This window comes from Branchiostoma floridae, chromosome 3 (assembly GCF_000003815.2).
Source record: "Branchiostoma floridae strain S238N-H82 chromosome 3, Bfl_VNyyK, whole genome shotgun sequence".
Taxonomy (NCBI): Eukaryota; Metazoa; Chordata; class Leptocardii; order Amphioxiformes; family Branchiostomatidae; genus Branchiostoma; species Branchiostoma floridae.
In genome coordinates, this window is record NC_049981.1 from 27,841,550 (window position 1) to 27,866,361 (window position 24,812).

General features: G+C 39.5%; 1 protein-coding gene across 3 annotated transcripts; it reads right to left on the minus strand.

The window, feature by feature from the left end:
- Positions 1-4,627: 4,627 nt before the first annotated feature.
- On the minus strand, positions 4,628-24,792 carry LOC118412718 (uncharacterized protein C2orf81 homolog). 3 transcript variants are annotated; one of them, XM_035815745.1, is made up of 10 exons: positions 24,440-24,792; positions 23,284-23,446; positions 22,970-23,039; positions 22,627-22,735; positions 21,725-21,845; positions 21,374-21,574; positions 20,342-20,445; positions 19,575-19,753; positions 17,074-17,213; positions 4,628-5,624 (listed from the first exon to the last, which is right to left on the minus strand). In XM_035815745.1, the coding sequence occupies exons 1-10, from the start codon at positions 24,568-24,570 to the stop codon at positions 5,343-5,345; spliced, it is 1,500 nt and encodes a 499-aa protein (XP_035671638.1). In that variant the 5' UTR covers positions 24,571-24,792; the 3' UTR covers positions 4,628-5,342. The 3 variants fall into 3 exon arrangements, with proteins under 3 accessions (XP_035671638.1, XP_035671637.1, XP_035671639.1); XM_035815744.1 differs by having other exon boundaries at positions 21,374-21,577; positions 24,440-24,788; XM_035815746.1 differs by lacking the exon at positions 4,628-5,624 and adding an exon at positions 16,402-16,885 and having other exon boundaries at positions 21,374-21,577.
- Positions 24,793-24,812: the final 20 nt, after the last annotated feature.

Below are 24,812 nucleotides of genomic sequence, written 5' to 3' on the forward strand. Positions count from 1 at the left end.
GAAACACATGTTTCGATGCGAAATGCACAAGAAGTTGAGAAATTGTTGTGTCCTCGAACACAAGATTGTAACAACAGCAATTCTAACGTCCGAATCCGGTATTCGAATTTTCAACCGTGCCGTATTCGGCCCGTTCGAAATAGTTCGATTTACTCGCGCGAAGGAAGCCCGTGTGATTCAACTTAGAACCCGTGTGATACGGAAAGATGTCACACGGTCCGGAATACCTGTATCACGTTTTCGCCGCCCAGGTATGACATAAAACTTAGCATCACTAACATGCTTTACCCGGCTTACTACCGAATACTATGGAGTTAACCCGAACCCACTTTAATTTCCAAGCAGAGATTGTTTTTGATCATATTCTGTGTATTTCGTAAAAGCGACATACAACCTTGTTAGAAAAAAAATATGATAGAAGATATAAGCAGGTCAAAAATTCCCCAAACAATGGACCTCTGCTTGGAGAGTAATCCGAACCCATGCAAATCCATCTGTCATACAAATCCATCGTGGTTCGGAGATTCGCACTCAAAACACAACCATGGATACCTTCAAAATAACCTGTCCGGCAGTCCTACTCTTGAATAAGAAAAGTAGTGCGGGTCAGGTGCAACATGCATTTTTCTTCATCTTTTACTCATTTTTTCATTCCTTAGTGCCCACGATCATCATGTTGATCATTATGGCACGTTCATAATCTAAGGTCCTATCCGAGGTCCAAGATCAGTGACAACATGACAGGGTTTGAACCCTGGAGGGTTCTCGATCAAACACGCTGCCGTTACGCCACGTGACCCATCATCATTTTCTATCCTTCATATGTTCTCTTAATCCTTTTCCCTTAATCTTTTTCTGTTTTTTTTTATCCACTGTTATTACGTTTCTTGTTGCCTTGTCTTGTTTTGTTTTGTTTTGTCTAGCTGTTGTTTTTCATTGGTACCCCCTCCGCACCCACTCAAAATCCGGTGTGACGTTACATGGCGAACTTTTTGACTCACATCTGAAACACAAGACTTATGATATACGTTCCATTATCTACAGCTGGATTAACATTCATGAGAGAAATGAACCATTGAAGGCCAGTTCAAAGCTAATCTTACAAACTGCAAAAATCTGTTTTCATATCAATACACTCAGCTGGTGTAGATTTGAATTCCTGGTGCATGATGGTTTGCGGTTGATGATCCTTCGTGGACAACATGCCACATGGGCCGGGTACTGAGTATAAAAGTTTTTCTTGTCTGAAACACTGCAGATAAACATTGCATGTGCCTTGATCCAGGCAGAACCATCTTGTTTGTGACTGGAATGTAGGAGGACATATACGCAATACAGTAGGATACACTAGCCTTCACCAGCTGCAGCCCTTCCTACAGGGGTGCGGGGATCGTAATCTCCAAGCAGATCCACGGTGGCGTAATATAATATCAAAGCAGATCCACGGTGTCGTAATATAGTACCAAACCCACCGTGCCCGTTTGACTCCCTTTGGCCGGCTATACTCCTTGGCCAGCTTTGATACTATCTTATGGCACCGCAGGATCTGCTTGGAAATTACGGGGATCGTAGAATTCGGGAAACAAAATAGAGAAATTTGCCAGGAGAGTCAGTCCACGCTCAGGTTCATGTTTTCCTGCGCGGCCGGCCAACTCATCTGGTAGCAAAACTCCCCTGGCAAATTATTCTCGCTATTATGGTCAACGTAGTCAGTTTGGTAGAGACTACAAATGTATCATGACCATTGGACCACGTCAAGTAATAACCTCGTTCAGAGAGGAAGATGATAATCGCCGATTCCCGTCAGGAATCAGGACACCAAGGACACCATGGACTAAAGGAATGTCAAGGTGGGCTCAGTCGAGCAGGTAGTACTGGTGCATTTTTCAATATCGTTTACAGCGGATCGGCCGTGGCCAGTGAGAAACGTGCTTATCGTTTCCGAGTCCTCTGAATTCGAAGTATACAGATTTTCCAACTGCTACTGAATTTTATTCATTGTAGGCAAATCTTGTACTAATTAAGTTGTCGAGTCAAATATCGTAATAGGTGCACATATGTCCGGACCATGCCGTGCTTTCGGGTCACCTCTGCCATGCGCAGGTGCCAGTAACGTCGTGGTACGGAAATGGTGATCTCCCTGGCCATGCCAGGCCAGGTTTGATGCTGAGATGTGAGGGACTGTGTGCATGTGCGGAGTGTACTAGCAAACGAACTCAACGAGGATCGTAGCCTGGAGTCCAGCCTTGTTGACGTTAGCTTTAGAATTGTTCCGCTCCCAACGGTCGCAACCCTGGACAAAGCTATATTAAACTAGGCCAGACTCCTCTCTTTATAATTTACAATCATTCCTCGGCCTGAACAAAATTGCAAGGAACCTTCCGTTAACCTTCCTGATTGTAGATGGTACCTTTTTGTAACTCAAAGTTATTATATCAGATAAGAAGAAAACGGTCAGCTCCAAATACACATGAATAATTCCTGCTCATTTGAAGCTTTCATTGGTAATGTCGCGACGCGCACTTCCCGTTGCAATTTCCGGCACCACCCGCCCACAATCGCGGAATTCTATGACAGGACATCGATCATTATGGCTCACCTATGCCAAGATAGGGGCTGTATGAGGCTGGGATGGATTAGCTCCGTTCAATCTGAAGAAATTGATAAAAAAAGTCTATTGTCGCATTGTCACGCCGCCATCGCCCGTCTAAAGGTTTCTGTGATGACACGAGGAGACACGGTCTCAGTGATAGGGATCATGTTCGGCTGTGGTTCTTGTTGGTAGAAAAAGTTGGCCAATATCATATCAAAAAGAGCACTACGTTCAAGGAATGTCTACAGAAAAAAATATGTAGAAAAAGAGAAACGTCAAACTGTTGAACAAAAAAAAGAGACATCCTAGCTACATTTGGCTGTAACGGTTAATCCTGCCACAAAATAAATCCGCATCATTATTTGGTTCCCTTGCAGTTTCCACGTTTTCTAACATAAAACTTTTGAACATTTCGGATTTTTGTTAAATAAGGGGTAATAAAATGTACCTGAGTGTGCAAGGTGAGAGAGAACATCTTGATAATCAGATTCCCAGGCACATGTCTTAACTTCATGAGTGACAGTGACGGCACAGAGGACCGGCTTTTGACCAAGTGATAAAAACGCGAAAGTAACGCTCATCACAACCTCAGACTTTCCATCACATTTCATCGTAAATAAAGTTCATTTCAAAAATTCTTCGAACTCGACCATGAAATTCAAGCAGACTAAGGCTTTCATAGCTCTAGTAGCCAAGTTGAACACTCCCAGGCCGGCTACACTCCTTTGCCAGCTTTTGTTACTATCTTATGTTACCGAAGGATCTGCCTGGAGATTAACAAGTTGTAGCAAACGTCCCACTGGCCGGACAAAGAGGATTGAGTTTTTTTACACAGTTTTCCACTATTTTACGACAGAGCTGTTGACTTCAGAAAAGAGATATAATCCTATTGTAAGTATTGGACATGGACAGTTGAAAACAATAATTACATTATCGATGATCAGAATTGCGAGATTGAAGGGTGAAGAGTGATTATGGAATAGTTAATTGTGGATTTTGGGAACTATGTCAATAGATACATTGCTGTAAGGTATTTTTCTTCTTCAGAGAACTACATATTGATTTCCTTACAAGAAATGTCCTACAGTTGCTTGCAAATGTTGCAAATGAGACATCCACATATGGCTACAGCACAAAATGGTCACAGCAAATGAGCAATCTCACATCCAATAATAGCTTTCTGTTACTCTTCATAAACCTCCTTCCTCAGAGCAAACTCACTATCATGATTCAATAGCCTTTTACTGTCTTCTTAAAGCATGGCAACCAACTTCATCTCCACACTTTAGAGTAAAGGTGATTTGGTTGTGATAGTTACTGCAATGTCACGAAGGCCAATACATGCCAGCTGCTTCCTGGATGGATATTGTCTTACATTTCAACTGACTGGTCCATCACCAATGGGTAGTAAAATGGCTATTTTCCAAGGAGATGTGCCAAACATTTCTAACATGTCAACCAACTGGACAATTGATCTGATGATGGTAATGACAGTAGGAATCACATGGTTCAGAAGCATGTATTGAAAGTACAGATGGTCTGAATACATTTAGCCAAAACTAATTAAGATACAAAACCTGTCCAATAATGATTTTAACCCAACCGGGTCATTCGGTCTCACTGGACAAAGTTAAAATCTTCGACATAGAACCAGACTTTTTCGCTAGAGAGATTAAAGAAGCTATCTACATCAGAGCACCATAGACTTCTAGTGGGCACCATAGACTTACAGCAACCTATGATCCATTGCTCACTGAGTCATGTGTTCTATCTGTATAACGTGACATCAAGGCAGCAGTAGACTGTTCATTCCTTGAAAAGGACTGCTGCTGTTCAGTCGAAAATTTGGGTGAGTCCAATTTTTGTGTTGGATTTTACAGTTCAACTAGTTCAAGAATATTGATTTTACATGTTACTGATGCTGGAGGTATCATACTTGCTACTTGACGCTTGGATTTTAACTAGAAATTAAAGTGGTTTCGCCTACAACTATATCTAAAAGATACCATACATAAAAATGAAGCAGAAAAAATAGAGTTTGTCTAATCTGAAAAATGTGCATTGTTCCTAGTATATGATACTTACAACAGGCAAAATGTTGCCTTATAAAATAGTGTACAAAGTACAAAATCAGAATTCTTGACTATGGTGACAATAGCAACACAGTATTTAGTCAACAAGTGCTATAAATGCCTCAAAACACTGTACATTTCAAAATTACATTTGTACATATTATTAAGCTCTATTATGAAATTCGTTAGTGCAGTCAAATTGATTGCAAATGCTCCTGAAAAGAGCTTTGTTTTCAACTACAAGCCATATACCCATAACCAGTTCAATTTTAGGCTACCTTGGAAGGGAGAAATTCTTCTTTACACACATACTGACTTGTCATGAGTATTTTCTTTCTCACATATGACAATTTCCCAAGACATTCCCAAAACAGCATGAAAAGATGGACAAACATAAATGTCTAAATTTTGGCCAACTTGGGTCTCCCTGCTGTCTTGTAATAATTGATATAATGTTAGTTATTCTTGATTGGCATCTAAGCCCATCTGTATATAATAAACACACTGACTTACATCAAGGTGGATGGTCTTATCCGAGAAAAACTCATTGTCATATCAGAAAAGTACAGATGGCCATAGGGATGTACTAACAGAGTCAAAAACATATAGATATTGTTCTGAGGTGTTACAGAGGCCACTTTTGTATCATGTTAAAGAGATACATGAACTTTGACCACTTAGTCCTGTGTGGTAATGCCAGGCTGTTTGTTAGGGGGGTGAGGGACAATGGGTGGGACAGGCCGAGACGGTGAGAGGGGGCGTAAGATGGGCGATCTTCTCGCAAGAATCTCCTGCACAAGGACCTCCGGGTTTATCTTTGAGGAGTCCGTCAGTGGTCGGAGAGCGTGCTGAGTTGTTGGTGTGATGATGTCATACTTCCTCGGAAGCTGACGAGGGCCCTTCTTGATTCGGCTGCCCTCTCTGACCGTGACACCAGGGGACACTTCCATGGACTCAATCTAGTGAGGAAAACAAAAACATCAGGTCAGCATGGGTGATGTTGGAAGGTAATACATTCAATGCACAATGTAATACAAGTACTCACCACTGGCTGCCAGCAAACTTGATGTGTTATGCTGAAGCACAAGTTTCTCAATGAAATCTGTGTGTGTGTGTGTGTGTGTGTGTGTGTGTTTGGACAGGCACAATGTTCACATGTGCGTGTGGATGGTGTTCAGCACCAAGGACAGGCATGCTGTGCACATTTACATCTTAATGTCTACATTTATACGCGTATATCTACAGCTTAAAGCTTACTTATTTTTTAAGACTGATTTCTCATTTATTGTAGGCCCAACAAAGCCCCAATGTCTACAAGTATCTGGCTTTCAGTACAAGATATTTAAGTTTAAAGTTTTAGTTACCAAATATGGTAAAAATTTCCAGCTAGCTAGACCTTTTAGTACTAAGTTTTAATGAAGGTATCGGTAGAAAAATTAAATTCTTTCAGTTGCACAAAAACCTGAAAATAATTCCTTTTAGATACAGCCAAAATTGAAAGTGCTACGTTTTTGAAAACACAAGATTTACCTGACAAATGTTGTAAATGCTACCACGTCAGACCACTGACATTAAGGAAAGATTATCAGTGGCTGAGTGGTTTGATGGTTTAGCTACCCTCTGAAATGTCAAGGTTTTCACAATGACTCACAACCAAAGAACCAACTCAAGGAGACTAGATCTCTTAAGGAAGTCCCATGTGTTAAATATGACTCCATGCATTTGCCTTCTCCATAGACGTCAAGGTTTCTGATGGCGCATGTGGGGATATTTTGATTATATGTTTAAGCGGCTTGACTTCCCCCTGAAATGTCAAGGCTTTCACAATGACTCACAATCCAAGAACACCTTCAAGGAGACAAAATCTCTTAAGGAAGTCAGAGATATGAAATAAGACTTAAGGTATTTTCATCTTCCATAGCCTTCAAGGCCTCTGGCACTGCAAATGAGGACATTTTTCTTAATTTGTCAAGAATCATTTTTAAGTACCAAATTGCTCATAAACCTGGCAAGCAGTTGCTTTCAATTTGACAGAACTGACATCTACCCAATCATCTTATTACAAATCATCTGGCATATTTCATGTCAATCAAATATCATCTAACATTGCCTAAAGTAGATTGAGAACTATATGTCAATGGTTGACGAATGGCATCGTAGCCATCTTTACCCTTATCATTACTTGATCACATCTTTGTTGATCACATTTCTTCAGGCTAACTCATAGTATGTGTTTTTGTAAGGCCCTATTATCCTACTGTGAAATGACGTATTGACAAGCCGTCTTTCAATTTAGAGTATCAGTGGTTGTCATGGTGCAATGGTATCAAATTAGGGGTGAATTGATGTGCCTAAATTACACGTTACTTGATTTACACCTTCAGACAATGTGACTGTGGCACTATTCTAAGAAATGTGATCATCGTCTTATTGAGGCTTCACATAACAATGGATGGGGAGTAAATTTGAAAACATCTGAATTAGGACAGACCATAGAGAAGAATTATCAATGAAAGTCAATGAGTTAAGGCCATAAAGAGTGGTAACTGAGGCGTTTGGGGGTGTTTTTGGTGTCATGGAAATATCATGTTTGGATAATGCATGGGTCTTTATTTTTTTTTAGGAAGTACCTTATTGCATAAAGGTGATTTATGCAAATTAGCATGACGTCATGATGATGTCATAGAGATCAATATGGCCACGCCCATTTGGGGAAAAAATGCCAGAAAAGTGTTTTGCCCCGCTTGTAATTCGACGATTGTTGTTGATACTTTACAGTATGGTATATAATGGTCATTTAAAAAGATCTGTGCGTGGATTTTGTCATATCATGTAATGCTGATTTTTTATGAATTTTTTTCCTAAAATTTTTATTACCCCATATGCTACCAACAATTGGGAGCACTAAATAGCACCCTTTTGAGGCGGCTGCGCGAGACATTCTACCTTTACGGGGAAATTTCAAAATAAGATCCATTTTGACTAATTTTGATGAACAGTTTTTGGGGCGTGTCGCTCCGATAATCACATTGTGGTGGTAGTAGTGACGCAATCCATTTTTACAGGCCATAAAAAAATCAAAATGATATTTTGAGGTCAGATTTGTATTCGGCATGTGCCAAAACCTCCGTATACCAAGTTTAGTTCTTGTATCTTCAAGGAGAGGGAAAATATGGTGTTTTTGCATATTTGATTAGCTGACTCAGATTTTATTACCCCTGGAACTCAATTATTCAGGATTATTTATCATTTATGAATTAGATATGTAAATGTCATGGCCATAGTTCAATTCAGCATGTTACAAAACTCCAGTATACCAAGTTTTTTCCTTGTATCTTGTTTGACTGCGGAGATATTGTAATCTTGCATATTTAATTAGCTGACCCGGAAAAATTATGGCGTAATTTTTAGGCTTTTGATGGCCATAACTCTCTAACGGTATGTCCGATTTTTTCGCAATAAAAACCATTCTATTTCTTTCACTAAGACCTATCCAATGATGTCAAGTTTGAAAAGCTGTGAAGAGTTTGAAATTTTTGTGTAATTTGAGACAGCTACTTTGACCTTGAAATTTGGCCAACAAATAGCAACATTTGATGGCCAAATTTTTGATTTTATGAAAATAGAAGTACATATCTACTAACATTGATGGTTATTTTTCGGAAAGAAATCTTGCTCGGGCATACCTCCTGGCTACCTTAAAGGAAAGAATTAATAGTTGACAAGACACAAAATTAATGTCAGATTCTTATCCACCTACCACGTTTACAGGGGTGCCTATTAGTAAAGCATTTGCACAAATTTCATAAGATTCCTACATATTTCAATTGGATTTGTGCATATCACATATTACATTTTTGTACTTTTTGCATGGTGATTCATAGGTTTTTCATAAAATTTGTACGGATATCATAAAATTTGTACAAAGGCCCCCCTGGTTTATTGGAATGTCATAAAAGGTAAAAGTTACAAGTGATTGCTCCATCAAAATACTCTTGTAAATCTTGTCTAATCTTGTCTAATCTTGTAAACAATGTTTTAGACCATAACAATATTGGGATAATCACTTACTGGGTATTCCTGTAGTTTTCAATATGGAATTTTGACAGCATGAATGAATCAAAGTTAATTGGCATTGTTTTGATTGGATCCATTCCAAAATGCAAAGCTGGAGCTCTACTATGAAATATCGTAATTAGGATGTGAGGGAGAGGTTGGATGTGTCATAAATATAGTTTCTACAGTGCAGGTTCAATTATCCACAGCAAACAGCCACAGGTGTTTCTGATGGGTGAATTTGAACTTAACGTTAACTGGATGAAAAAAAACATCAAAAACTAGGTTAAAAACTCTTAATTTTGTTAAGGAAAGTAAATGGCTGTTTTTCAGCAAATTTGAAAAAAAACTTTGCAATATTAAGTGATTTGCTTCAACTATGGTACTGAAATATTGGTTGCTTTGGATACTTCCATGGGACTGGAAGATTTGGCTGACAATTCATTTTTGCACACTTACAGCATGCCAAAAATAGCTTTCAGGATCACTTTTACCATGGAAAGTTTTATAATACAATTTGTCCCCATTTGTAATTTTCATATTTTTGTCACATTGCATTAATGCCCATCACGTATAAACTTAAGGACACACTGTTGCAAATTAACGTGCATGTTGTAGTGCTGTTGACTTAAATCCCCTCACCCTCAAGTCTAGCGACCATCTCTTCCAGGGAATTATCCTGAAGGAAAATAACTGTATATGGGGTGAGAGGATATACCTTCAGCTTCAAGACCAACTGAGTTTCGATCCTTCAACTTCTCTAATTTTGAAAAATTATAGGGAAGAAACATTATTTTCATGTCAAAAATGATGCACAAAATCGGGCATTTTCGCATTGGATAAAACAGATGAAGAAGATTTTTCCGGTAAGCACGACTGATACTACCAGAAAGAGGAAAATCTAAAGACTAATCCAGCCAATTATAAAGAAAATTCTAGTACTACAGTTTTTTTAATCATCCACGGCGCGCGGCATTGCAACTTTGCTTGACACAGCGCTTCAGAGGTAAATCTAGGTCACCGGCCTCTTTACATTCAGGCGTAGTGATATCGCGGAAGCAACGCGCGGACCAAAACACAATTTGCACCAAAAACACACCATTTCCTACGCTTTTCAGCCATGTAACCGTTTAATGTCATTTCGCAGGAAATAATGAGAAATGTCAACTCAAACTTGGGCCCTCGGAAGCCTTTCGTCACTTTTTGGTCGCGGACTACCACGGACCCCGGTCGCGGAAGAACTGGGGTGTGCACCGTTAGACAAATCAAGACTGATTAGCATCAGAGACAAGTCATCACGGATGGTATCTTAATGTAAGGGACCTGCTGAGCATGTTAGAGTAGGTGTCCTGATTAGGGGCATGTCGTGGTCTGTAGGACCCAGTAAGGCCCTGGTGAAGACGTGACAGGTGGAATCTTGTGATGGATGAAGTGTGTAAAGTAGAAGTCATGCATCATAGTCTGTATCATGTAGAATCTTCAAACTCATACCTTCATCTTGTCCAATAGTCAGATTGCAATGGCAGAGTAAGAATGAAAAGCAGAGAATTAGTTAACTACAAGCACGTAAGTTTCTGAAATGAGACATTCGGAAAATAAATGTTAAAGTGTGGAGCAAAAAAGTTGGTAGTGGCTGGCTATAAGTGGATTATTTAGAAAACTCTGTACAAATGGTAAGATTCTATAACGTGAGAAATTTGAAAAACAAATCACATTTAAAATTTGGAAAATGAAATTGTCACAACAATCCCCAACGCACGCATTTGTACGCATGAACCAGCATAATCATCAATGTTTGTCTCATCCAAACTGCAATCAACGTTTGCAATTCATTTCCAGTTATAACTAGAATCATACATAATGAAGATGTAACGTTAGACCAATCAAGTAAGCAAAAAAATCATTATCTAACATATGCTTATAATCCTGATACTGATAGTTTTGTACAGGTGGCAGAGATTTGGATCAAAATGTCATCAAGATCACTATGGATAGAATGTCTGTTATACAGATCTGATATATATGTAGCAAGCACTGATATCTTTTGTAAAATTAATACAAATTGTAATGCTAGTTCACCTTCATCTGTGGTTTAAAGTATAACTGTCATTTTTTTCAACAACGGTACTTTTCTTCCTTTTAATAGCACAATATTCTATCAATCATAATGTGTGTTCACTTAATTCTGAGAGGTAACTTATATCTGTTGTTTTTAGAAACGGTATTTAGGGAATCCGATATCTAATCAACGGAAAGTGGTTTCAAATATTGTACTTCAAAATCACTGCCCCTAATTACCATTTCCAAAAACAACAGATACCGGGATAGGCTACCTCTTAGATAAAGGTGAAAACTCACTATGATGATAGAATATTGTGATAAAGGAAGAAAAGTCTGATGAAGAAGAATAGGTACCGGGTAACTGCTAATGAATACATGTATGAGTGAACTGGTAAATTGTTGATAGCGAAACCTGAACAGCAGTAAAACACCATGGATCAAAGCTGGATAAAAGACAGCCAACATTTTCCCCAAGCCGGGTCCAACCCAGGAGGCAATCTATGTTTATTGTATGGAATGCTCTACAATCAGTCTTCCCTGTAATCCGTCCCCAGATGCCGAGGGGACCTGACTGTCTGATACGACAAGCTCCATTTTCATTATCATTTGTCTTTGCACCAGCTGAGGCACCGGGGCCTCCACGTCAAATCAGGGAGGAATCGTTTGATGGGTTGGAGACAGTTTGTGCAACCCTGGATTATGGGCTTTGATCTTATTGGACCAAATGCTGGCCTAATTGTGATGACTGACATATGGAACGTTTCTGAAATGAGTGTGAGAATTATACATCTTTCTTGCCAGGCCAGAGATCTGCAGGTGGCATCCCATGCCATGTCTTTCATTATTCCTGATAGGTTATATGTTTTGATAAATATTTTACTTGAGAAACAATAAAAATGGTAAAGAATAGCCCATATGGAACCCATAGACAAGCTTATCAAATCAAAAGACCAATTGATGTAAGTTCAAAGATGTAGCCAACAACCTTATCAGGACCCTTGGCTTTAGTTCTTTCATCTATGAACACCAAGAAGGAAATCTTTAGGCCTTTCTCCGAAACTATCAGAAGATTGCAGGGAAAAATTTCTGTGGGTCTTACCTAAGGTTCTGTGAGGTTATTTCTCTAAGAGGTGGCATTTTCTAAATCCCAGATAACCATTAGTAATTTGTATTTAAAGAATAAAAGTTTTATCTGAAACGGGTTCAATACTGTCAGAAGACATATCTATCTTCATTCGAATTGTATCTGCGATGTGATGTAACATACATTCTCATAATTCTACAAGGTGTCATTATACCGCCACCTCAAATATTGTTATAGAGGCCTTCTCAAGATTGTCTTCAACACCTAAATATCTTAATTGTATTACATTTAAGATATTCAACATTCGGTGTTAATGGCAATCTTGGAAAGACCTCTACACTAACGTTTTTTTTTAGGTGGCGGTATAATGACACCTGGTGGAATTATGATTGTCGGTGTTATACATTGTCCTCATATTTTGTACAATGCTACTCATCTATTCTGGGGACACCAGAGCATAGTTTATAGATCCCTAAAGCTGTCAAATTTACTTGGGCGAGCACAGAAAGCAATACACCAGTCGAACATTTCATAAGGGCACTACATCTCCATTCCAATCTTGTGAATAATCAATATTAGATATGCTTTGGTGCAGTCCCTTGTCTGTAAAGAAAGCAATCTAAAGGCATCTCAGAGCTATCCATAATTCATACCACAAAAGGTTACCAGGGAAAGGTCATCTCGCATGGGAGTCCCCTCCCTGGAGGTGACTTATTTAGCATGGGACAGCTATGATGGATCTTCTGTTCACCACTTTGGTTTCTAGCTACTTCACTTGGTGGATTATGGCTACCCAAAGGACATTGGCATTTTTGGTTACTGGCTCAATGTTTTAAGTAACAGCTCAGTCACTAGCCTGAAATCCTGGATTGTTTAAGTAAAGTGTTAGATGTCACAAGGGAGCTATGGTTTGAAAGTACGTCGTACACCAAGCTCAAGCTGCTCAGTAATTCTGGCACGTCAAAGGGAATTCTTAAAAAGCTAGTGTCTCTAAAGAGATATGATGGCTTAATTTAAAAGCATTTTTAGAATCATGCATTTAGAATAATAAGTTGTCTGAAGTTCATTTCATGGCTTTGTGATACCAGAGATTTAAAGACCTTCTGTTTTCTGCATTACACAACACTTCATTCCTTTGAAGCTGAGTCAGCTTTTAGAACACACTAAAGACGACAAACATTCATTCTGACCTTTATACAATGTTAGATGTTGATGATTGTTACAAGGACATTAAGGACTGTGCTGTTTGTATCTTCTGTCCATGCTGGCTTGCATATATGCACAAAGTTCAGAGTATCAAATCTTACAACGGAAGGGCATATTGTGGAATTGGAAGGGTCAAAACTCCAGACAGCTATGTCTAATATGGCTTAAGAGTAATGCCCCCTGGTGGGCTGTGAACTTTAGCTTTAAGCACCAGACGAAAGACGAGACATCCTGGAGTAATAACTTTGGAGATCCGAATCTGGGGGAACATGGCTACGTGCATATCTTATCTGCCCCTTTGACACGAAAGGTCAAGTCGGTTGGTCTGAATTTATGGCGTGTCTCAAGGGTCTTTTATATTAGCAGTCGAGTACAGGTCCAGCCATTGGTGCAAGGCTTTATTGCGTACACCGCTGCTTTCTTTTATTACGAGGGGTGGGGATATTGGAAGGACAGATGGAGTCGTAAAGCTATCTGCTCCCAGGATTGCAGATGAGTGCTTTGTTTATGTGGGTATGTGCAGTCTCCTGCAACACTGGACCTGGAAAGGGCTTACTGCATGATGAAGAAGAAAATGAGGGACTATGTGCACAAGTGCATTTACATTGTATGTGCCCTAATTCTTTATTCAGGAAAACATCACATTGAATATTTCCTAACAGTTTTATAGAAATATGTTTCTATTTTAGTACTTATCATTAGTTGTATTCCTTCTCAGAAGTAATTATTCCTGCCTTTGAAAACGGACTAATTTGCAATGAATTGCTCTACTATCCTTTGTGACTGATACTTTGGGCCTTGAGTCTTGTAACTGGCACACATAGCCAAATGTGATACAGAATTTCTGTTGTTCATGTATTACACAAGCCACTGACAATGCTGTGTACATTTGGACCACAATGTCGGTAGTTTTAAGCAAGGAGGTTTAACTGTGAAAAGAATGCATGCTGGCTGCATAATGTAAACTATCAATGGTAATGTCAAAGTGCATCACAGGAAACTGAATTCTATTGAAGACAAGGAATTGACCCATTCAACTGCAAGAAATAGTCAGATTACTTCCATTGTGTTATCAGGGGAAAAATCAGTCAAGTATGAGGCGATGAAAAACTCATTTGCCAAATTTGCTGATAGAGTACAAATTAATGACTACAAGAAGACTTGGTGACTGTCAGTTAAGGCTGGAGTATTCTTAGACAGGTGAATCTTTGTCAAAAGCCCAGATAGTCTAGACTGTACTGTATATGTGCAATGGCTTAGATGGGAATGGAGAAGTTTTTTAACATTGACGAGCCACTTAGCATCATATTAGAAAATTTACCTTTGCACTTATTACTCCTATAAGTCCACAATCATATATTATTGCATGACTTCCTTTTCTTCAGTTATGATAGCACTCTATCACTTTGTCTACAGCCATTCTTACATTTAGGCGAGGCATTTTGAATGGAAACTCTCCCAAGTCCTTTTAAATAAATAATCATGTGCATCCTTTTCTTAGAAATTCAATGCAAACAGCAATAATCAGAAGTCTGGCTATAACTCATGTTATTGTCCTACATTATGTATGAAAAGAAAATTCAGGACAGCTGCTCCAAAATGTGTGGCTTAAAATCTCTGAGCTCAACAATTATATCTAAAGCTTGAATTGCTTCCTTTGGGCATCTTATGCTTAAGCCATAGCATGTTTCTTGTATTGGTTGAGTTACAATGACACTTGTACAGCATTGAATTTGAAAAGCATACCCCAAACATGCACAAAACAATAGCTATACAATAAAGTACATATCTTTTGGTGTATCAAATTCATCAACACCTTTCAACAGAATACCACGTGTCATCTTTGTACAATTGTGAAGCTGAATAGCAAAGAAAGATAAACTGGAATGTTGCTGGCTATTCTATGACACAATCTAATATGCATCGGCAAGGAGGTTGAAAAGAACCTCCTTGGCAATTGGGCTACCATTTTATTTCCAGGGTTATCCCCAGAATTTTTTAGTATAGTGGAGGGGCTGGCAAAAATAACCCGCACCAACGCGCTGCACTTTCATGAAAATGGGTTCATTTTGCACTGACAAAGGGTGTCAAATACTACAAGCCTTAGTATAATATACTGTTGTTATTCCTTTGTTGTGAAGTGGCAAAACTACTATTGTTTTGATCATTGCTCATTCACAAGTTTTTGCAGACAATGCTGACTGGAAAAGTGATGCGACTTGGTACAAAAATCTGTGAATTGTCATTAATCTTAGCAAAACTAACAAAGAAAATAGGGAAGAAACACACTAAATTTGAAAAATAGTATAGTGGAGCTGGCTGAGAGTATAGTGGAGGGCCTCCCTTATTCCACTCTCTGGAGAGAACCCTGATTTCTTTTGGAAAATAGAGACTTTGATGATTTTAGCAGGTGCCGATTTTATTACATGACTTCCTCAGCCCTTAGGCTGCTGATTTACGTTTGTCACGAACTGCGAGCTATTCTTAGCCGATGCGATGACTTCAGAGCAAATTTGTCAAAAACTTGTCATCACGATTTCTAACAGTACATAGAGCCCAGTCAAGTGGATGAACATCAATTTGGAGGTTATATAAGTCACACGTAACACATCAATTGTAAACGTGTGACAAACCTGGTTAATCTGATTCAATCCTGGCAAGATACATGTACATCTACTTATTAGAGAAAAGCAGCAGCCAGACAAGATTATCTAAAGCTACGGCCACTTACAGGTGCCCATGGTAAACATGTATTTGCAGTTGCCATTTACCCTTAGTATATAATTATTAGAACTGCTGAGTAACTTATCTTACTTATAAGCTAGCTTTGGTTGAATAAGCTTGGGCTTCTTATGAAGTACACTGACATTTAAGAACTTTGTGAATAACTGTTCACTTGAATATGCAGGCGTGTCCTTTTCAAACAGTCAATGGTGAATCATTGTGAACTCCGGGAGTGGATTTATAGCAGTGTTCAAAGCTATAACGGTACAAAATCAGCTTGTGGGCTATTATTTATAGTCAGCTCAGCCGGACGTGCTCACTGGGATCTAACAACATAATGATGGTCTATTTCAGAAGCAAACAGAGATATGCGCATGAACAGTTTTTTTTAACATAGGAAAGTTAGGACCTTCCAATTGAATATTCATATCATTTATCAAAGGCATTTTCCTGTCAGGGTATTAAAAAGACCCATCAAAATCATTCGAATGAAAACTAATCCGTGTTGGTAGGATCAAAGCTTGAGCTTTATTCCAACACAAAGAAAATATTCATCGTGAATTTTTAGTTGATCTCATCAACCATTATTAGATGTCTGATTCACTGAGCTGACGTTCGGAAGTCCGAAAATCATAATTAAGTCCTCGAAACTATCACTGCTATATTTCTCTATATATAAACCCTAGGTTTGACAATAGTTATTGCAGACAGTGTGGTTCTGTAACTAAGCAACAAGATGTGTGGGTGAACAATGCAGCTGTGGGGGTAACACAGGTTAAGGTACCATTTGGCTACTGTTGTGGATAGATAGCTTTCACTTTTGCACATAAGTCTTATGACTCCCTAGCTTCAGACTTCTGAGTAAAAGGTACCAAGCTGCACATGACTCATAATCAGTATTGTAAACTCAACAGATTTTAGAAATAATTTTCAACTTGATCTCCTTCAGCCAGAAAGAAGGACGGCAAACTTCCCACTGAATCCTGAGTTTGCCATTTAGAGTCTCCTGTTGCTTACTTTTGCCTCAGGACACCTGATTAATCTACACCTTGGACCTCCTAAGGCAAGCAGGCGGGAGAGGATTTTCATCTGACAACACAAGCAGCAGAAAAACTCTCAGGCTACCCCGTGCCAAAATATCAAAGGATAATAAAAGAGTGCGAAAGGGATTCAGCCGAAAGGTAATATTCATTCTAATGCAAGAGTAAATGAAGAAATGCATTAGCAAGGAAGTGCACGGATATCGTCACAAGCCTGGGGCTTAAGTGTGTACTTACCAGTGGGGGCGGCAAGGGGGTTACAGGTGCAGCCTTGACTTCCTCAATGTCATCCAACTCCCCTGGTAGTTTCCTCGTGGAGGCAGCTGATGTTCCTGTAATGACACTATGTCTGACAGATGGGTGGATGGCTGTCACACCTACAGAATAAATAAACAATTCAAATCCTTCAACAAGAACCTCAGAGCTTTCTAGGTCCAAACTATTGAATGCCTACTCCATAATTTCAAATTACATGTAATCAAGGAATCTACTAATCCAACCATCCTGTCATGCACCAAAGCGTAACTTTAGAACTTAAAATCAAACTTCATTTTGTCACTTAAAATTTAGATGTGCTTCAACTAATTAATGCACCCATTGTATGTCTGTTGTTAACCAGGAAATGAGGATGTTACCCCTATATATGCAGAAAGTGTGTGGATGACGTTAAGCACCAGGAACAGGTATGTTAACCTGTGAGTGGATGGCGTTCAGCACCATGGGCAAGAATGTTAACATGTGTGTGATTGACATTCAGCATCAGGGACAGGTATTTGTGTGAGAATGGTGTTTTAAGCACAGAGAGAGGTATGCTTACCAACGTGAGGATAGTGTTCAGCACCAGGGACAGGCATATTTACATGTGTTAACAGACTTGAGTGGTTTTAAAGGACATGAATGGTTACCAGAGTGTGGATGGTGTTCAACACCAGGGACAGGTATGTTTGCCTAAGTGTGGATGGTGTCCAGAATTAGGGACTTACATGTTTATCTGTATGTGGATAGTGTTCAGTACCAAGGACAGGTGTGTTTGCCTATACATGGATGGTGTTCAGCATAAGGGACATGTGTGGAACTGTGGATGGTGTTCAGTGCCAAGGACAGGTGTGTTTGTCTATCAGGTGTGCTTGCCTATTTGTGGATGGCATTCAGTACCAAGGACAGGTATGTATGCCTACCTGTAGATGGCGTTAAACACCAGGGACAGGTATGTTTACATGTGTGTGGATGGTGTTCAGTGCCAAGCACATATGTTTAACTGTGTGTGGATTGAAGTACTGAACACACTCTGTTAACAAACAACTACACAGACATATAAAAATGAACAGTCGAACCGCAAAGCTCTATGCGCATCCGTTCTGCGCAGCCCTCTCTACGACAGGTCATACTCCGGAACACAGTTTGTCCTGGCTTGACCTCGCTGCATGGGTGTAAGCAAGTGCCCGTTGTGCAGCAAAAAGACCTCAGACCTACATAATGTTTGTTCTTTCTTACATCTACAGGCTTTGCCCAGTACAGCCATATAGATATTTCATGCATTGCAAAATGACAGCGAACATTGTAGCTTTCGAAACATTGGCAATTTTTGCCAGTTTATTTGTGGTTGTCTTTTTTGCAGTTCACCATCATCCCATAAGCTAACCCCACCACGTGATAGCCCACTTCCTCACCTGAACATTGATACCAAACTTTCTTGTTTAATTTGAGGAGCAACGGGTTTGCCCCGAAATTATCTTCTAACATGCGCAAATCACGGTGGTGAAGTTTCGGTCTAGTTGTAGCAGGCCATGCACACTACCCTGCGTTTTGACCGTATTTTCATACATTTCGCATGGTGTCACAGGCCTCATTTCTTGGTACGAGAAGCTGAATGGGTCCGACTGTCAGATGCAATATAATAAGTGACATGATGATAGACAAGTACACATAGACACAGGGTTTCAGTACAAAGACAGACTTTTTAAAAAACATCAGATTTTGAGTCAATCTGTTTCGAACTCCTGGTCCGAATCTGGGTTCGAACGATGGAACCCAGCCGGTACGTTCCATTTTCCGTGTTGTGGGGGTCAGGCGAGTTCAAGCCTAATGTTGCAGCGTTTGGAAAAGTTGATAAAACTTACGGCTCAGGATTTGCCGTCGCAAATAGACTTCTTAAAACCCACCGAAATGAAACTGACATTAACCAGAAGCCAGAATAAGTGGGATTCATGTGCAAGCATACTGATATCAATACTTCATGTCTGAGATTTGTAAGGATAGTGAAAGATCAGTGTGTGCGGTTTCACGTTCGAAAAAAGATACCGGGAAATTCGACATGTTGTCACATAATTTCGGGGCAAACCCGTTGCTCTTCAAATTTCCCCGGGAACTTAGGTATCAATGAAAAGGTGAGGAATTGGACTTTCGCGCTGTGGATTTATCTCGTGGGATGAAGTTGAAATGTAAAAAAGACCAGCAAACATAATCTTACCAAAAATTGCTTATGTTTCAAAGCCAACAGCGTTCGCTGCCGTTGGGCAATGCACGAAATATCTACATGGTTGTACTGGGCAAAACCTGAAGATATGCAAAAGTATAAACATCATGTAGGTCTGAGGTCTTTTTGCTGTACAACAGGCAGTTATAAACACCCATGCAGCGGGGTCAAATCGGGTCGCGTCAAAAGCCGTATCTTAGAGAATAACGCGTTCTAGGGTGACCTGCGGTTCGACTGTGAAGCAGAAATGCCGGAAACAAACCGTGTACTCTAGCCTGTGTAGCTGGTTCAGTAGAACTCCCAGGTACTATGTAACCAGTGCTCAGTTTTGTTGGCTTCTTTTTCATCTTGAGAGACGATATCTTTCCTGCTCTCACAGCCATGACATGGGCCTGGGCCTTCTCAAGCTGAGGATCAACAATCTGGAATTGTGTTTTTACTCTGCAGAAAAATAGAGACAACAACACAAATTAGCTTATGACAAGTCAACCTGAATTGTACATTTACTTAGAAATTGACATTATGTTTTGTTTGATTTCAGAAACATTAACCTAATGACTGAAGAATGAGTTGCTTCTACATTGTCTACAGAGAGCAAAGAATGTTGTTTTTGTGTCCATGAAGGTTAGACATCCAGGTAGTAAGATACGCAATATAACAGTTACTCATCATTAACATGCAGCTACTCAAGGAACTGGACAGATCAGCAGGTTTAACCCACTGATCTACATATCTAACGTTAGTTCACCTTTATCCGCGGGGTAACCTATATCCGTTGTGTTGCTAAACAGGGTATCCAGGGATATCAAGTCGATCGACAGTAGTTTCAAATTTTACTATTTTCAAAATATTGCAGTTTGAAACCATCACCTGTCGGCTTGCTCTCCCCAAATACGCTGTTCTTAAAAAGACAGATAAAGGTTACCCTACGGATAAAGGTGAACTAACGTTACCAATCTTGCTCACTGTCTCTGAAAAAATGTCTTACACGTTCCAAAATTGTATGGCCTTGACTTTGCTATGCCTTACCTGTGCGTTGGAAGCCTGTCTGGATTAATCCTGATGACATTGATGACCCTGCCTTCATGGTCGTACACGATATCTCTGTTCCCTGGTGGTCTCCCAGCCTGAACCTACATACAGGGTGCAGATGTTCAACCAGGGCTCTAGCCAGCGTCCGTTTTTCCGTCAATTGACGAAAATTTGCCGCGTTTGACGGAAAAATTTTAAAGCCAATCCGTCAACCTTGACGGACAAAAATTTGATAAAAGCTCCTTGGTGGAAGCTACAGGCGGCTTGGGGACGCCGTCCACGGCCGTAAAAGCCACACACTGTTTGTTTTGCTATTGTTATGATTGTTGACAATGTGTGTCGGTGCCCTTTCGCATACAATAATCACATTAAACCCGTTTTTCAAGGTCTCAGTTCAGTCTCTCTAACTCCTGGAATAGTGTTTTCGCGACAATGGGAATTGGCTGACGGAAAAAAATTTCGAGCTGGCTAGAGCCCTGTGTTCAACATTCACTGGATCTGATTAGACACATTTTGCAGCATCCAATTGTGGAGATTTGTCCCCAGATATGTATGTATGTATGTGTCAGTTCCATACATCTCCAAAATCAAATCATCTGTACTTGTGATATATCGTATCAATCTACTAACTCAACATCTCAACTCAAAATAAGATCAGTGTGGCACTAAAAACAAATGGCGAAAGTTCAATGGATGTACAATTGCATTTTGTATAACAACTGTTATGTGTCATGACTATTGTAAAGTTTTGCATTGGTTTAATCTTTAGGGCTTTTGAGGACACCACACTACTACAAATTTATGACATCTCAAAGGTCACATGCATGACTTATGCACTACAAAACTGTTTGAACTGTGGATTGAAAATACTGTGAAAACCTTTTGCTACCTACCGCAAAACAAAAGCAGTGCATTTTTTTAAAAGGTGATGTATTTTCAGTATTCAACTAATAGAGTTCTATAGCTACACACATCATGATGCACTATAATACATGTATACAGAAGAGAAAAAAGGGGGAATGAAGTTACCTTCAAGATGTTGTGACATGAAGAAGGCATCTTAAGAAGTGGGCTTTCCACTGGTTCAGGAGGAAACCTCATGGACTCTTCAGACCTCAAGATTTCTGACTCAGTCTCATCGAGTGACTTTGTCATCTCCTTCAGACCAGGAGTACCCAGGGGTCCTCTATGAGGTTTAAACTTTGTCTTCGGCTTTTGTGGAGGAACTGGCTTCTGTATGAAAAGAGATTTTAGTTCATGACTGATGTAATATGCATAAATGATTGCAAAAATACTCAGGAGGTACAAATCTAAGACAAAGTGTACTGTGAGTAGACTAGTTCCACAGAAAGTTTTGTTGTTGAAGAAAGAAAATTTAACCTTTTTCTGCACTTCTGTTTTGGGTTTCTCTTTCACAGCTTCCTTGGGTTCTTGCTTTACTTCTACTGTTGTCTCCACTTCCGGTTGTTTCTCCTGAGTGGCAGACCCTGGTCTGGACCCACTGTGGATATCAAAGTTTTCACAAGTTACCTCCTAATTCAGCACAGGATATCAACTTACCACCTCCCCCCAGCACTGACATTTAACTCCTAATATAAAGGATGCAACCCCCCTCCCCCCATGCTAAATAAATCATGGGCTGTGCTGCTATCATAAGGGGAGAATATGGCTGTTAGATCTATATGGCAGTTATGGTCCTACTGTGCATACATGACCCTGACCTGTCTGTCAGGCCTCGTCTGTATCAGAAGTTTGTAAGTCTATATAGTGCATGGCCTTTGGCAAGGTCCCTATACAACTTTGGTATGAAGTATGGCTTTGATGCCATTCAAATAGATGGTTGAAGATATTGGAATGGATGTGAACTCAATACCCAACCAGGTACATAGGGATGAAAAACACAATTCAATACACGAAAATCTACGTGTTGAAAAAATCAGCTTTCAGCTCTATTGGAATCCTATTAGAAATTCCCCTGTGCCCACACCAATCTAATCCTTATTTTTTGTATTCAAGACAGAAAATAAGGCTAAACATGAAGATCAACAAGGCAACAAAGCCAGTGGCTGAGTTTATGCATTTGTGTGTACAGTTTCAGGGAGGAAAGTTAGTCATGTTCACATTTTCCTCACAGCTAAACTGTAGTTACTACTAGTTCTTACTAGATTACAGTAATCTTTCCAAGAATATGTCCAGGAAGTAAATAAATTGGTGTGGCTGGAGTTAAGTGGAGTTGGTGCACAACAGTACAGAAATAAAATGATCCCTTCTTAACAACTTACGCCTGAGATGCTGGTCGGCTGTCGGACTTGTCTGAAGTGGCTGGTTCAGGTTTGGTCCTGGTGGGTACAGAACCTTGGGCCCAGGAGTCAGTCACTGGTGGGAGGGGTTCTACAACACAGAAAACAGGTCAATAAGGATGTGGTGTATGTTCTAGAACATCAGTCAGAGGATGGAAAAGATTGAAACATACAAGACTTTACAACATTGAAATCAAGTCAATATATAATGTGATGCTTATTCTAGAACATTATTTGGGTACCTACTGGCTGGCAAAATACACCTGGTGATTATAGAAAAGATTGAAACAAAAAAGGAGACCTTTTTTGTTTAGGTTTAACTCACCATCATCTTCTTCCCATGAAGGGTCTTGAAGAACTTCTCCTTCTCCCTCATCTCTCGCAAGGAACTGCCACTGGATACAAAATGTACAAATAAGTACTCCAAATTACATTAACATGTTATGTTTTTCTGATATGTAATTGAGTAGATTACACTGAAAATGTCTAAATTGTCTATACATATGTCCTATGTCATAGTATGTGTAAGATTATATGGTACCTAGCTATCTGTAATAATACACAAAGTTCAATATCAACTACACAACCAACACTTGTGGTACCAAATAAAGTTAAAATGTATTTTTAAGTAAGTCTTACCTCAATAATTTGTAGAATGGCATCCTTGGCCTGTATGACTGTGTATGGAAGAAGCTGTTTCTGGATATATCTTCTGTAGATCTCATCCATGGCACTGTTAACCACCTCCTCCACACAGTCCATGATAAACTCCTCCCCATCTTCTCTGTCAAGTAGTCCAGTCCTGATATAACATTGTCAGGGAGACAAGAGTAAGGTAAGATTGCAGAAAAGAAACAAAGGGGACTAATTTTGCACATCACCATTTAAGTTTTAAATCATAAGTTCATTAAGGACCGAGGGAATTATCTACCATTGAAAAATCATGTCCAGAACACAAGATATTAAAACTGGAAGTTGCAGTAACATAACAAGCCAATAGGGCCCAAAATATAATAATTTCGATGTTTCAAGAAGACCTTACCAACATACTAAATATCAACACACGCTCAAACAGACACTCACCCACAATATGATAACCTTCTTGAGGAGACTGACTAGCCAAATGATAACATATACACAGACACATACTTGTACAGGTGGCATGATATCATTGCAATGGCAGTGTTGCTATGCTATAGCTAGGTTTTATGACAGCACCAGCAATTTTTTCAAAGCTCAAAATATGATAAAGTAAAAATCAACTTAAAGTCTTGGTCGATTTACTGTTTTGTTCTACACTACAATGAGTTAGTATTAGTAGTAAAAATTTAGCATGTTTTATTGAAAATGAGCTACAGAAAACAAGCGACCGGCATACCTCGATCTTCTATACCTGCATTACGTATGAGCATGCAAAGGGATTCGGACATTTCAGCAATTATTTAATCAAAGTTCACAATTTTGCACACTGAAAGATTTGATGGAGTACTATGAGCATAATCTATAACGATAAGTTCACAGTTCACCTAGTAGATATGATACGTAGTGTTTGGAGTTCAGTGCCAAAGTTGAAGAGTAGAGTTGAGTTCTTACAACAAGTGGAAAACACCCTTTCTGGACTTAAATGGTGGGTTTACGAGGAGGAATAACAAGATATAACGTTAACGTGACTTATTATTAACGTGATTTTTTTGTCAGAAATAATGGACACAAATTTTTACAGAGGCAGACTGCATCGTAAACACGGATATCACACATTTACAAGACACTTCATTACTTCTTGTATACGCCTTACCAGTCAGGTTCAGTAAACCTGCCGGGAACCACGTCGTTCGTGACTACAGGTTGGGGCTGAGAAGCGCCACGAGTTTTATCAGCCCTCGACTTGGACATCGCTGCTCGAGACATCTTGGTCGATGTGCTCATCCGTACTCAACAAAACAAACGGTTTCCCTCTTGTTCTCTTTGCCGGAATCAAACCGTATGAAATAGGTTGCTCCGATGTCTTCTAAAAGTTTGAAATAAAACTTTTGATCACATTTTTTCAGAGCTGTCCGAAGACAGTTGCAAATCTTGTTTATGAAGTCCCTTTCAAAATGGCGGACAATGTTTGTTGCGAAGGAAGTTGCTAGGGCGAAACCACTCAAAAGAAGGGTAAATATTCTAAA

Excerpts from the sequence above, each read along its gene's own strand:
- LOC118412718 (XM_035815744.1), bottom strand. The coding sequence starts at position 24,570 with ATGAGCACATCGACCAAGATGTCTCGAGCAGCGATGTCCAAGTCGAGG. Across the intron at positions 23,040-23,283 it reads CCATTCTACAAATTATTGAG|TGGCAGTTCCTTGCGAGAGA; the intron begins GTAAGACTTACT and ends TTTTGTATCCAG. Across the intron at positions 5,625-17,073 it reads CCCCCTTGCCGCCCCCACTG|ATTGAGTCCATGGAAGTGTC; the intron begins GTAAGTACACAC and ends TTTCCTCACTAG.